Source organism: Elephantulus edwardii, unplaced genomic scaffold, assembly GCF_000299155.1.
Source record: "Elephantulus edwardii isolate Elephantulus edwardi_28Jun2011 unplaced genomic scaffold, EleEdw1.0 scaffold00163, whole genome shotgun sequence".
Lineage (NCBI taxonomy): Eukaryota > Metazoa > Chordata > Mammalia > Macroscelidea > Macroscelididae > Elephantulus > Elephantulus edwardii.
The window spans coordinates 1,482,433-1,497,289 of NW_006399913.1; the positions used below are offsets into that span (position 1 = coordinate 1,482,433).

Here is a 14,857-nt window from a genome sequence, read left to right on the forward strand (position 1 = left end):
AGGAATAGAATACAAGTTCGACATGTATTCCAAAGAAAAAGTAAGAAGATAAGGGAGGCAGGTTATTTAGAGTATGAGAAATTAAACAAGAACACAATAATAATGTCGGCACAGTGTGACAATGGAACTTTGACACTGGTCAATTTATGTGTGACAACTGTAAAAGAGAATGTAATTTCGAACATTGACCAAACTCTTTATTTTAAAAAATGAAACTAGTATAGCTAGAAAAATAACTTATGACTTTCAAAGAATGACTTCAGCAACATAAACAGAGAGAGATAAAAGAATAACAGGTCTTCTCACTAATGTTTTCAGGAGATTTACCATCTTATAGGGTCTAAGAATATCATACTTTTAATTTTTTTCTTGTCATTTTTAAAAATTTTATTTTATACTGATTTACATACAAAGTTCATATACATTGTTTCTTACGCTGGACATTTCCCCTCTCCATTACCCAGACTTTTGACAGAGGAAGACATTCAGATGGCCAACAGACAAATAAAGAAATGCTCTAAATCACTGGCAATAAGAGAGATGCAAATCAAAACCACAGTGAGATACCATCTTACCCCAGTAGCAGTGACAAAGTTTAGCAGGCAGCAAGTAATAAATGTTGGAGAGAATGTGGCAAGAAGGGAACTCTTATACATTCTTGGTGGGATCATAAAATGATACAACTCTGGAAAGACATTTGGAGCTTCCTCAAAAAGCTGAACATAGAAATTCTATATGATCTAGCTATTTCACTGCTTGGAATATCCCCCAGGAAAATGAGAACTGAGATACAAACAGAGATTTATACACCATTGTTCATATTTTTTAATATTAAAAATAATTCTCAGCAAAATATGTAAAAGGACTACTGTCAATATAATTTTGTCATTTAAAAAAAAATTCCAATCTAATTGTTTGATGCAGTAACAAATATCAAAGGAATAAACATTAATGCTTCATACACACAGAGAAGTGTGGATTTATAACTCTGGTTTCTAGTTCCAGTTCTGTGGCTTTCTAGCTATAAATCTTGGCCACATTGCTAAAACTTGCTCAGGTTGCTTATATCAAAGATGTGGGTAACAGTAATTACATTAAAGAATTTACTGGAGGAGTTAGATAGTATAGGGGACTGGTGAGACTATTACCGAGTCAATTCCAATTCATAGAAACCTGAAGGGTCTTAAAGAGGTATAAATGGGCTCCGAAAGCTGCATACTCAATTTCAATAACATGTGTCTGGGGAATTCCAAATTTATTCAGTGGAATCCTTACATTTTATGGGGCTGTCCAACTGCCTAGGTAAGGGAGAAATATGTCAGGACACTCAGTTTTGTTTTATTTTCCTTGGCATCTTCTTAGTTTAGTGACATGGAAGGTAATTAAGAGAAACCTTTGGCAAAAAAATACATATATGTACATATATATACATACACACACATACCTACATACATACAGGCCAGTTCAGGAAATACATGTGACTAAAACATTTCTTAAGTTCTCAGAAGGCTTCTGTGTTTTGCCTTATGATAGTCCCATTCCTTAGACTTTGCAATTGCAGTACACAAATCCATAGAAAATGTCTAAACCTATAATTAACTCAGCTTCCCATATGCTAGTGTGTGTGATACAGTAGTTTGTACCATGATGATTAGAGCAAATTGTTTAGGCTTTTTGCCTTTTGGGGTTAGCATAGCAACTCCAAACAGACTATATCACCAGAGTTCCCTATATTTTATTTAGAAAACAATAAATTGCTTTACCCAGTCAATTCCTTTTTTTTTTTGTACAAACCTAACTCTCTGAAGACTACAGGGGTAGATATAAAAAGAATAATATTTAGAGGATACAAACAACTAGGCAGAACTGAAGTCATGTGTTTGCTTCTTTAGGAATGGATACACACATACCCCCATACGTACAAAACCACCTTTGAGAACCAGAACTTGGCAGGACTGCATGGTTCTGGCAAAAAAGAAATCTATGCCTTCATCAAGCTTATGTTTGTTTGGAGCTGGGGACAAATGTAAATAAAATACAATTTACAGAGTTCTGGTGGTCTAGTTGCTAAAGAGTTATACTGCAACCCAAAAGGCAAGCAGTTTGAATCCACTAGCTGTCCCACAGGGAAATGAGGAGTCTCCTTCCATGCAATTCACAGCCTCTGACCACCAGCCATCAATCAGTGTGTTCCAACTTGAGAGCAATGTGAACAAGAGTATCATAGCTTATAAAGAGGGTTGATGGTAGGCTGCTACTCAAGAGGTTTGAGCTCACCAGTTCCTCCAACAGAATAAAGGGCACTCTCCTCTCACAAGTATTTCCAGCCTCAGAGAGCAGATGGAAGACTGCCATGAGTTGTAAATGACTCAACAGCAGTTTTACCCAGAAAGATGTGACACTGAATTTTAAGTAGGTGACACAACAACTTGTTTTGATAGGATTACTTTCATCTTGGACAGAGTAGGATAGAGTTCAGCTAGTAAATTACTGGACTTTTTCAAGAAAAAGCTGATGAATGATACCCTTGAGCCAAAGTAGTAAATAAAGGAAGTGAAAATAAATGTTCAAATTTTTGTTACATTTTGAAGATGGAGATTTAAGAATCTAGTGACTTTAATTACAGAATGAAAAAGTTCTCTATCCTCCTTTTTAAATTATTTTGTTAAAACTTCTTGTACCAGTAAACTTTTCCTCAAACATCTTTTCTTTTAGCCTTTTCCCTCTTAACCAAAGTCTATAAAATTGTTTCAGGTTATAAATAGTCAATGTATAAATGTCAATCTAATGTTCAGTGCTATTAGTAGAAAAGATGCAAATTAGTAGTGAATAAGTGATATTTTATGTGAAAAAATGGCCTTTTTTTTTTTACTAGCCAATCCTAAAGAACTCTTGTCCCATATTTCCACTGTCCCCTGTTGAATGTGTGTCCTTTCAGTTGCACCTTCTGGACAAAAGAAATGTGAATGGAAAAATATTCAGAAAAATCAACTAAAGCTTATGTCTGAACAAGTCATTCTGAAATATATAAAAATTTTGGTAATGAAGTTCTATGCCAAAGTTATGGCCAAAAATTGCCAAAGCCATTTTGAGTACAAAGCTAGGACACTGTACGGAAGCTGTCAGATTGAAGATCCCTGAACTCAGGGTTCAACTCAAGGCAGGCAGTAAAGATTCAGAAGGAAAGCTAATATTGGCAATGCCTTAGAAGTGTTTTAGCAAGTGCAGTGAGCAAGCCTACAATTCTCTTCCCTCCATAGACTATAGAGCCTATCTGTTCTCTGAATACTTTCAGACATTATCCTGGCTTTTTTAACCATAGTCTGCTATATAATATTATACATATAATAGCTCACTGAAGTACAGATTCTGAAATCCATATGTCTCCTTTGTGAACTTTGAGGTTCTACCTGCATCTTAAACTCAATATTAGAAATGAAGCTTTTTCTTCTTTTCTCCATTAAAGGCTATCTTCTTAACTTAGTTAATTGTACCACTCAAGAGAATAACTAGGTTAATAGTCTAGCTATCTCTTTCTTTTACACATTTTAGCCAATCAATGCTACTCATATTGCCTCCTAATTATTTTAAAAATTGTACTTTCATCTATATCATCATTACCTAGTACAGTATTTTCATCATCTCCACATATTGTTGCCGATATGTGCCATCAGATTGCGTGCAACTCATGTACAACATGAGTATATGTAACAGCTTTGAATACTGCCCTATCCTGAGCCAATCTCACTGACTCTGACATGCCTATAATATGACAATAATATTTATCTACCTAAGGCGCTTGCTGCAGAAGGTCAAGGACTGCAGCCTTCAATATGGATTGAAGCTCAACATCAAGAAAACAAAGATTCTCACCACTGGGCCAATTGGCAGCATCATGATAGGTGGTGAAGAGATTGAGATTGTTAACAGTTTTAGTTTGCTTGACTCCACAGACAACACTCCTGGTACCAGCAGCCAGGAAAGACAAATTGCATTGGAAAGTCAGTTGTCAGGGATATCTCCAGAGTATTGAAGAACAATAGGCTGGAGACTAAGGTGCTCCTGATCCAGCCCACAGTCTTCACAATTATGTGTTATGCATAGGAGAGCTGGACAGTGATTGGGATGATAGAGAATTGATGCCTTCGAGCTGTGGTGCTGGAGAAGAGTGTTGAATATACTATGGACTGCTAGGAGAACAAATAGATTTGGCCTGGAGAGGGTGAAACTGGGCTGTTCCTTGTAGCCAAGGATTTTGGAGCTTTGTCTGAGATATTTTCAGCATATTGCAAGGAGGAGCCAGTCCTTGGTGAGGGACATCATGTTTGGGAGAGCAGAGGGACAGTGCAGGAGAAGAAGACTCTCAATAAGATGGATCGATTCAGTGATTAGAGTAATAGGAGTAGGTATGTCAGGAACAATGAGTGAGGTTGGCACAGGATAGGGCAGGATTTAGGGCTCTTGTACATAGGGTTGCTATGAGTTGTAAGCAACTCGAAGGCACATAACAATTTCTTTTTTGTCACCTCAAACCCATTGTAATCTACATTTTAACACTATGGGCTACTTTTTAAAAATGTTATTTAATCTGGCATTTCATAAACTATAATATTAATTGATCCATGTTCTAGTTTTTATATATATTTTGCTACCTCTGTTATCTTTCATTTTAAATTTGTTACAACAAAAACAATTACTAAAGTGTTTTCCTATGTGCATCATGCTGTGAAACCTAGCCATGTGTTTGTTGATTATTTTGTCTCTTAACTTATCTGTAATTGTTGTGATTGCTGTTGTCTTTAAGTCGAGCAGAACTCATAGCGACCCTAAGAACAAAAGGCCTGAAGCCTTTCTATTGACATTTATCAAAGTTCATAGAGTTCCCAGAAGCATTTTATTCAGGAAGTGGATGTCACTCCTGCTTCTAACTACCCGTGGTAACCCTATTAATTTTTTCTTAGATATCACCTAATTCTGAAGTTCGCCCTGTGATTCTCATCTAGTTTAGGCAGCCATGCTGTATTTACTTCTATTATACATCTTTTTATATTATTACATCATTATGTTTGTGTTTCATCCTCCCACTCAAGTCGGTGAACTTACCAATAGTGCAGGTTTGTGTTTTCGTTATCCATATGTTCCTTATCACAATGTTGAACACATGGAGATCTCAGTAAATTATGGTGAATGGTACAAACAAATATGTAGTAGGTCCAAACCTATTGCCACTGAGTTGATTCCTACTTAAAGTGTCTCTGTAAAACAGAGTAGATCTGCTGCATCAGATTTCCAAGACTTCTTTACAGAGGCAGAGTGTCACACTTTTCTCTCACAAAGCAGCTGGTGAGTTTAAAACCACCAACCTTTCAGTTACTGTTTGAATCATTTAAACACTACTTCATAAGGGTATCTTGTAGTAAATATATTGTTGTTATTGTTGTTAGGTGAAGTCTAATATGGTGCATAACAACTCTATGAACAACATTTCTGGACTCTGTCATCTCCTTTGCTATCCTCATCATCTCTGACATACTTGAGGCCATTGCTTGCACCCGCTTTGTCAGTTCCTCTGGTTTATGAACTTTCCAAGCATGATGTCCTTCTCCAAGGTATAACCTCTCCTTACAAAATGCCCAAAGAATGTGAAATGAAGCTTTATCATCTTTGCCTCCAAGGAGTACTTTCTGTACATTCTCTAAGACATATCTGTTTGATCTTTTGGAAGTACATGGGTTATTCAGTACTCTTTTCCAATACACAGCTCAAAGGCATCAATTCTTCCTTCATCCTTATTCATTGTCCAACTCTCAGATGCATTAGCAAGTGATTGAAAACACCATGGCCTGAATCAGACGTACCTTAGTCCTCAAACTGACATTATTCCTCCTCCATAATTTGTAGTGGTCCTTAAATGCAGATATTCCTAAGGCAGTACATCTCCTGATCTTCTGACTTGTGGTATCAAGTGTATTGGTTGTGGATTTAAGATTAATTCATTGATAGGTTCATGTTGCAAATAGGTTTCATCGAGTCTAGTGACCATGGTGACCATAGTGACCATAGTGACCCTTTGAATGAGAGATCTGAAACCAGTTCTATCCCATGCCAACTCCACACTTCCTGACACACTGGAAACCATTGTGGCAGTCACTGTGTCAATCCATGTGGTTGAGGGTCTTCCCCTTTGTTGAAACTCTGTCTTTCCAAGCATGATGTCTCTCTTCAAGAAATAGGCTCTCTAGCAATGTACCAGAAGTATGAGAGGTGAAGCTTCATCATTGTTTCCTCCAAGGAGCAGTCTGGCTGCACTTTCTCCAAGATATGTTTGTTTGTTCTTCTGGCATTCCATGGGATGTTCAGTACCACAGCTCAAAGGCAGCAATTCCTCTTCTGTCATTCTTATTCATTACCCAGCTCTCATATGCATAATGATTGGAAAGACCGTGATCTGAATCAGATGTACCTTAGTCCTCAAACTGACATTGTTCCTCAATAATTTGGAGGGGTTCCTAACTGCAGATTTTTTCCAGTGCAATATGTCTCCTGATTTCCTGACTGCTAGACCCAAGGGTAGTGATTGTGGATACAAGATGAAGTTGTTAATAGTTTCAGTATTTTCTCCATTTATCATGAGGTTTTCTGTAGGTCCAGCGGTAAGAATTTTTGTTTTCTTGACATTGAGATGCAGTTTATATTGGAGGCTGTATTCTTTCATCTTCTGCAACAAGTGTTTCAAGTTTTTCTCACGTTCAGTGAGCAAGGTTGTGTCATCTGCATAATGCAGGTTATTGATGAGTCTTCCTCTGATCTTGATGCCACATCCTTCATCGAGTCCAGCTTCTCGAAGAATTTGCTCAGCATACAGATTGAATAGGTATTTAGCGAGAATACAACCTTGATACACTCCTTTCTTGATTGTAAGCCATGTAGTGTTCCCTTGTTCTGTTCAAGCAACAGCCTCTTGCCCTAGGCTTATAGGTTTTATATGAGCACATTCTCCGTGATTCTCAGTTTTCTCAATGTTAGCCATGAAACTAGAAATTGTGACTGTTGCAAATATACATGGGATAAAATGAGGGTAAAAAATTAGTCTCATAATTGTGGCCTCTATTGAATGTATTTGTTAATTTTGTGTCTGATTGCAAAATGAGACGAAATTGAGGGAGAGAGGAGATCTGTTTTGTTTCCAAAGTAAATGATATCACTATGAATGAATGTTGATGAAAAGAAATGAGTTTTGAATCAGGGAAGCTGTGACTTGGGGTTCCCCATGAAAACAGTGCAATATTGGGCTCAAAGACACTCTACTCATTAAAATCCACCTCATTGAATGGAAATACCAGCAGCTACTTTGTAATGTTGTTTTAAGAATTGAAGATAATGTACAAAGGATTCTGGAAAATTAAGTATTCTTTCTTAAGTTGTTATTAGTTCTGTTGTTTTGCACTTTGAGTTAAAACTGATCCATAGCTGACCCTCCAATAGGTTTGCAGTGCCAGTAAATCACACAGGAGATTGTCCATCTTTCTCCAGCAGATCAGGTGGTGGATTTGAACTGCATGCTTTTGGATTGAAAGCACAGAGACTCACCTATTTATTAGGCTACCACTGCTCCCTTTTCTGTTATATTAGAGTTTTTAAAATATTACAGTAAACTATTTTATTTAAAACTGAGTTAACATTTTGTAAAGCAGTGAATCTTATGTACATATAGTAGATACAAATGATATAATTTATCATCTAAGAATTTAATTATTACAATTTTATATGTAGGCTATACATTCTGAAAAGCTTTAAGATATTCCTAATTGGCAGTGCCTATTTCTGAAATAAATCAAATTAGAAAGAATTGTGCATTTTCTGTAGAGTTGACTAAGATACTATCAATCTCTGCACAACACATTACTCGTAAATATAACAATGAGCAAGTGAGTGAACGGCATAAATACGTATTTAAGTATTTGTGAATATAATTAGGCTATGATTACAATGTTCTATTTAGGCAAGGAAGGTCTCATCTGAAAACAAAGATGGACTTTCTAATCTGTATAAAGGGAGCTCTGTACAAAGGAGGCTTAGTGGTAAGGCTTTGAGCTGCTGACCCTGAGGCATCCAGTTCGAATACATCACAGCTGATTAATGGTAGAAAAATGGGCAATCTCTTCTCATGTGATTTTAGGCCTCCGAATACCTGCTGGAGAGTAATCTATGTGCTATTTCGAACTAGATGGCACACAGTAACAATCTGTACAAATAGCATTTTGACCTTGTTTTGAGTATGAGAATAAGACAATAGACCTTGTTTTATCAGAATTAGGGGTTTTTATAAAATTATCTCTTTTGTGATTTTAATGGAAGTTTACAGAAAATTCAGATTTTCATTCTTCATTGTTGCACATTTTAGCTCTCTCCCTCCCTTCTCCAAATTAATTTTTTTTTCAACATCCATTCATTGTTGTACAGTTACCTCCCTCTCCTTCCCCAGTTCTCCTTGCAATGTACCTCCTATTCTGGGCTGTTGGTGTATGTAAAATGTCTAATCACATATTCCTTTTAAACAGTTCTTTCATCTGTCCCAAGCAATATTAATTTTTTTTCAGTATTCATAATTTAGTTCCTTTTTTTCTTAGTTTCTCCTCAACCACCATGGTGTTATGTATTATTTGTCCTTTTGTGACAGATATTTAACTCAGCACAATGTCCTTGAGGGTCACTTGTGTTGTGTAATATTTTTAATTCTTTGCTTTTCAATGCTGTGTAGTATTCCATGGTGTAAATATACCATAGTGTTTCTGCCCACTCATTTGTTAATGTACTGTTGGGTTGCTTCCACCTGTTTGCTACTGTGAGTAACACAGCAATAAACATGGGTGTGCATATATCTGTTTGGGTGTCAGTGCTGGTTCCTTTAGGGTGTATTCAAGAGAGTGACATAATGGGAAATAGGATTTATTTCACGAATGAGATCACCTAATGTAGAAAGTGTGTATGCAAGAGAGAACAAAGCTTCTGAGCATGAATAGTGTAGGTGTCCTGATTTACCCATGAAAAAATTAAATTATCTGAGTACAACCTAAAAAGAATTTTTAAGGTACTTTTGAGTATTTACTTTATGTGGAACTGAGAAACAATTAATTCTAATTGATCAGGTTCATTCTAAATTTATTCTATAGGACGCATTAAATTGTAAGTCATTCAAAACAAATAGAAAACAATCAAAAAATATTTTCAACTGAAATGTGGAGTATTATTTGACAGCTGGATAAACCCTTCACAAGGATTTGTCCAAGAGTAGTTTTCTTGGAAATAAAGCTACTCAACTTGGATTGTTCTAATACATTACCTCCTTTAAAGAAATCAGTGTTGAGTTTTTTCCCCTTGGTTTTTTATTTCCTAGGTCTCAAGTTCCTTGTGAATATTCTATCGTCTTTCTTTCCATCTCTAACTAGACTTTGTGAGTCAGAACCTGAAAATTAGTTATCTCTCTCCTCATATCTAGAATGTGGAACTTAAAAAATAATTCTCATTTAATGTGAACTAAATAAGTCAACTTATTATGTTAATTTAATCTGATAAAATAAGCCATTTCCCCCTAAATGCTAAATAGTGTTACTCTTATTGAACAAAAAAATGAAGTGTAAAAGACCTGCACATTAGAACCAATCAATCATTTCAGTTTGTTGCATTTGGTTTTATTTTACATTAATTTGAGACAGCAGGAAAACAAACTATAAAGTGACTATTTCAAAGGTATTAAGTCTACTAACTATGTTAGCAGCTCACGTTATCTTTGCCTAATTAATTACACAAATACATAACAAGTGATATAATTTCTGACTCAAGCTTCAGAAGAGAAATGATTCATTATCTGTAAGTTCTATTGTCATTTACTCTGTGTTGATATGTGACTCTGGTCATGTCAGTTAGATTTTTATTTCCTCCTTTGGCAAATGTTGATAACATACCTTTTTTTACTACCCCAGAGGTTTGAACTGATAAGTTCTTGTATGGTACTTAGCAGATGATAAGAACTAAATTTTCAAATTTATTGATATTTCTCTATTTCTTAGGTGCTAGGAATTCCAGTCCCTTTATTAGTGATTATGAAGTATAATAAAGTCACTAACTACTAGGTGATATAAAGGTAGACTACATGTGGTTAGACTAAGAAGTAAAAGGGGGAAAAAATCATTTCCAGCCCAATTCTAACAGTTATTCCAGAAACCCTGTTTTGGCCTCGGATGGCCTTCTCCAGCCACCGCCCTTCCCCAGCCTGGCTGTCAAGCACACAATCACGTCTTTCTGTTTGCTCCTGTCCTTGTTCATGCTCACCAGGTACAAAGACAGGAGACTGGCCCAGCACAAGTCGGAAATAGAGTGTTTCACCCCCAAAGGGAGTATGGGGAATGGTGGGAGAGCAACAATGAGCAGGTAAGCAAACCGTGAGTGGCCAAAGGTGGTGTGAAGTTAATGTATGTGAGCTAGTGGAACAGGCGGCTCCCTGGTCCAGGCCCTCACAAACCTGTACATTCTGTACAGTATGTCCAACCTGGGCCACCACTGGTTTTCTCTGTGTGTGTGGTTTGCAAACCCATGCCATTCTCTTGTGAAGTGATGGGAGCCTCCTGTCCCAAATGCTGCTGTTTTTCCCAGGGCCGTGCGCTTTGCATGCCTGAAGCCTTATCTCTCAGTCAGTTCTCTGTTGGGTTGGTTTCCACTTATTGGTGAAATGGTTGTGGAGTTTGCAAAGTGGAAGAGTCTGGAGGAAATTCACAGGACTAGTGTACCATTTAATAAAATCAAAGGCCTAGAACTGGTTTTGAGGGAAGGACTGCAATTGAGGGAAATCCCAGTTCCTGACCCTGGAGAAGCCTGGGAATTAATCTTACTTCATCGTTTGAACATAGTATCATCTCACAGTCAAGGGCAAATGCTTTACAAACTGAACATAGTATCATCTCACAGTCAAGGGCAAATGCTTTACAAACTAGTGGATTGTAGAGACAGTGTTTGAACCGAAGTGAAGACAGCTAATCCTCCTCTAGCTTTGCAGCTCCTCTACTTCTTCCTGTCTGGTCTGAATACTCTGTTGCTGTGCTGTGCATGTCTCTTCATGCTAGGTAACACCTATGAGGTTATATGTAGTAAACTGGTGTGTTTGGAGCTATAAGCATCAGCTGAACTGTGCTGCATGAAATGAGTGTGCTTTATTGCATGGGACTGAGTTTCAACAAAAGGACTATGGAGATAAAGATTGTCAAGGCTGGCATTAAAGCTGTTCCAGAACCCTGAAGGAGACTTGAGTTGAATGATCACCAAGCGTGAGCTAACTCCACCTCTAATGTGTTGTGACATTCATCAAACCTTTTCTGGTCTAGAGGTGTAGGAGGGAAACTCACAAATCAACCAGGAAGGTAGAAAGGTCAAGTCCAGGAGACAAAGTGGGTAAATCTATGTGCGCATGTGCTAAAGGCAAAGCTTGTGACTCAGCTCTATAGCAAGAACATAATCCTGCTACATTTTCACCTCCAGATACTGTGTTTGCTTCCTCAGGGATGGGTTCTTCTGATTGTTAATGAAATGACTCACTTTTTCTCAGGATCACTGCATTACACGACTATGGAGAAGCCATTCACATTGCAGTCTGTGAGCAGGGGTCCCAGAGCCCTGCAGTGTCCAACCTGATCATCACAGCCAAGGGCTTGGCTTTGTCCATAGATTCAAGCATTGAGAAATGTGACTTGCTATAAATATATAGGCATATAAGTGTGCTTATTGATAGCCAGTGTCCTTATATCCATCATTCCTTTATATATTTTGGATCTCAATATAACAGAAATGGGAGGAGTCTCAGTGGGTCGTTTTTAGGGATTAAATGCTTTTACAACTCCTTACCCCCTCCCACTTACTTAGATGTGTCATGGTGGCATAATTCTTTTCCTTGTAAAACAGGCACAGCATATTGAAGATGACTGGAAATTACTACATCAAAGAAAGCCTCAAAGGCTCTGTTCAGAGTCACTTCTGTTATAACTCAACTGTCTAGAATTGGAGTTCCCAAACACAGCCAACCTGGCAGCCTATCAAATGTTCTGAAGTGAAATTTTTGGGAATACAGTCCATTTTAACAGACTTCTCTGGTCATTCCAATTTTGTTAGTCCATACATCACTATTCATGCATAACAATTCAGCTGTGAATGAGATAACATGGAACTGTTCAAGGCAAACATTATATTTAAATTCTACCATCCACTGTTCTAGAGAGTGTTTCATGAATCTTGGAACACTCAGATTTTAATAACCCAGGGATTAGATTTGTCCAAAGCTGGCTTGAATGAGATGTGGAAGTGAAGGGGATAGAGGGAGAGAGTGTGGGCAAACTGGTTTAAGGAACCCTGTCTCAAACAGATCATGTTCCCTTGTGTCAGATCCAAATCTGGAAAGGCAGTCTTGAGAAGTGACTGTGCCCATCTGATAGCCTTATTTTCTCTAGAACTGAAACATACTGAGGAAAAGGAGAGACATTTTGCCTTTTATTACTTATTACATTAATATGTCCTGCTAGGGCAGAGGCAAATAGTACACTTTGTAGTAAGAATGGTTCTGCTTGAGTAACCACTTCAGCCCTGCATAGTCACCACTATTTCTATTTCCTTAAAGGAAAACTGGCCAAGAATGGGGTGGAAGACCTTCAATGTTCTCAGAAAGCTTTCCCCAAGGAAATGGAAGGAATCTAGAGATAAGTTAAGAAAGAAGTAAAATTCCCTGTTGTCTTATCTTTTCCACCTTATTTGTTCATATAGACACATACATGTTTACATACATACTGAATTTGTCCAGGAGACATAACTTTCACATCAGCATACAGGAAAAGATGCTAGAGAAGAGACAATTTCAGTGAAAATTTGTTAGGAAGGAGTTGAAGCAGTAATTAATCCCAGTTAGCTTACTCTGGAATTGAACGGAAGGACAAGGAAAGAGATAATTACAGAAAACCTTTACAGGTTTTATTATTACCAGTTGGTTTAAAAAACACAATAAAACATCTGTTTTTCTCCTCCACTCCTACTCCCTGTCCCAGATGCTTCCCAGAACCCTAGTCAGGCACCATAAGGGTCACATATTGCTACTTACTCTCACAATCTCTGGGCTTCCTCTGTGTCTACTGCAAAAGGACCAACCCTGGGGAGGGGTGATGAGAACCCTAAACCACCACAGAAAATGCACTGCAGCTCACATACCCATGTTTTCTATAGTAAAAGTGTGAAATGAACAGGATGCTATGAATTCATACCTCACTTGACTCTCCCAGATAGAAGACGCCTCTTAGGGACAGACGTTTACTTTTATGATATATGTAGTAATACCGCCAGAGAACATAATAATCTTGCTCTGGAAGACTGACAAAGATTTAGAGATACTCCCTCAGTTCCACCCTTCTCCTTCCGCCACTCAAGTTAGAAAGGAAGGAGAACATGATATGTATTCATAAAACTCTTAATTTACTGAAATATTATTTTGCTCTGTTGCCGTAAGTGAAAAGTTTCAGTTTCGCCTTCTGTTTAAATCTACTATAACTTGTTATCTTTTCAGTGAACTCAAGTGTCATAGTCCACAGGAGTTTCACTGCTGGCCAAAAGCCAGGCCTCTGGTGATTCAAAACCTCAACTATTTCCGTGGAAAGAAGATGGGCAATCTCATCCCATGGGAACTGACAGTCTTAGAAGCCCAAAAGTCAAGTGATATGAGTCATTCAGACTGGATGACAATAAGTGTTTTTAGTTTTGTCATCTTTTCATATTTTCACATATATTACTGATTGCAGGAGAATAAAGAAAACATCCAAATGGGAAAGTTCTCTAAGAACCAGAATTTCTCTAAACCTTGTTACGATGTGCATTTATATCAATAAGGTGATTCTCAGTAATGACTAAAATCTCATCAATGAATGTTATCATCAAGGTATCAGTAGGGAGCTCCCATTGATTGCAATGTGTTTTCTAATGTGTTCATGCTGCATCCCTGAAGTAGAAGCATAGACATTTTCCATTTCCAAGTCTCCTCTGAGTAAAAACTTCAACTTCCATCAAGTCAATCCTCCAACATTTACTGAGGTTATAAATCTTAACAGAAGGTCACTATCCACTTTTGCAAAAGGTGCTAGAGTTGAACTGCCTCAGGAAAAACGCTTTATTTTTTGTTAGTAATACAACATGCTATGAACATGCGATCAGAAAGGGTGGCTTTATTAAAATCAAATAGCCCTGATGGCATAGTGCCTAACATAAGGCTGCTAACCAAAATTTCGCCAGTTCAAGTTCACCAGCTGCTTCACAGGATAATGGGTAATCTCTTCCTCAGAAACTAACAGGAGGGTTACTATAAATCAGAATCAACAGATTAATAGCATCCCGGAATGCTAGAAGACAGAGGGTAGAAAAGGAGGCTTTTTATTATTGCTACTTCACTACATTTGAATGAATTGCCTAAGAGTTAGTTTTCATTTAGTAGATACAATATCTATGTTTAAATTATTATAAATGCTTAATTATGATGTAGAGATTCTATTAACAATCATTGCTGTCAAATCAAAACAAATTCACAAGTGGCTTGCACTCCAGCCAGTTTTCAGAGGCTGTAAATGCCATGGGAAGAGATTATGTGCCTTTCTCCCACAGAGCTACAGATGGATTCAAACTACCAGGGAGGCCCTTCCTTTGGGTGAACAACGAAATTGTTGGGCTACACCATCAGCTCTCTCATCTAATGGTCATTAAATGAGAAGAATCTCAGATTTGAAAGGTAGTTCTAAAATGGCACATCTCTGTTAGATTTTTCCCTTCTTTTAATTTTTTT

General features: G+C 37.4%; 1 protein-coding gene across 2 annotated transcripts in view; it reads left to right on the plus strand.

Annotated features, from left to right (window-relative positions):
* GRM5 (glutamate receptor, metabotropic 5) overlaps window positions 1-14,857 on the plus strand; it is a 655,562-nt gene that overhangs the window by 623,539 nt on the left and 17,166 nt on the right. Inside the window, exon 9 of one of the 2 annotated variants that reach the window (XM_006895249.1) lies at window positions 10,336-10,431. The exons of the other annotated variant lie outside the window; for it this stretch is intronic. Within the exon in view, the coding sequence (XP_006895311.1) occupies window positions 10,336-10,431 (96 nt within the window). The remainder of the gene's footprint in view (window positions 1-10,335; window positions 10,432-14,857) is intronic. 2 annotated transcript variants of the gene reach the window in all.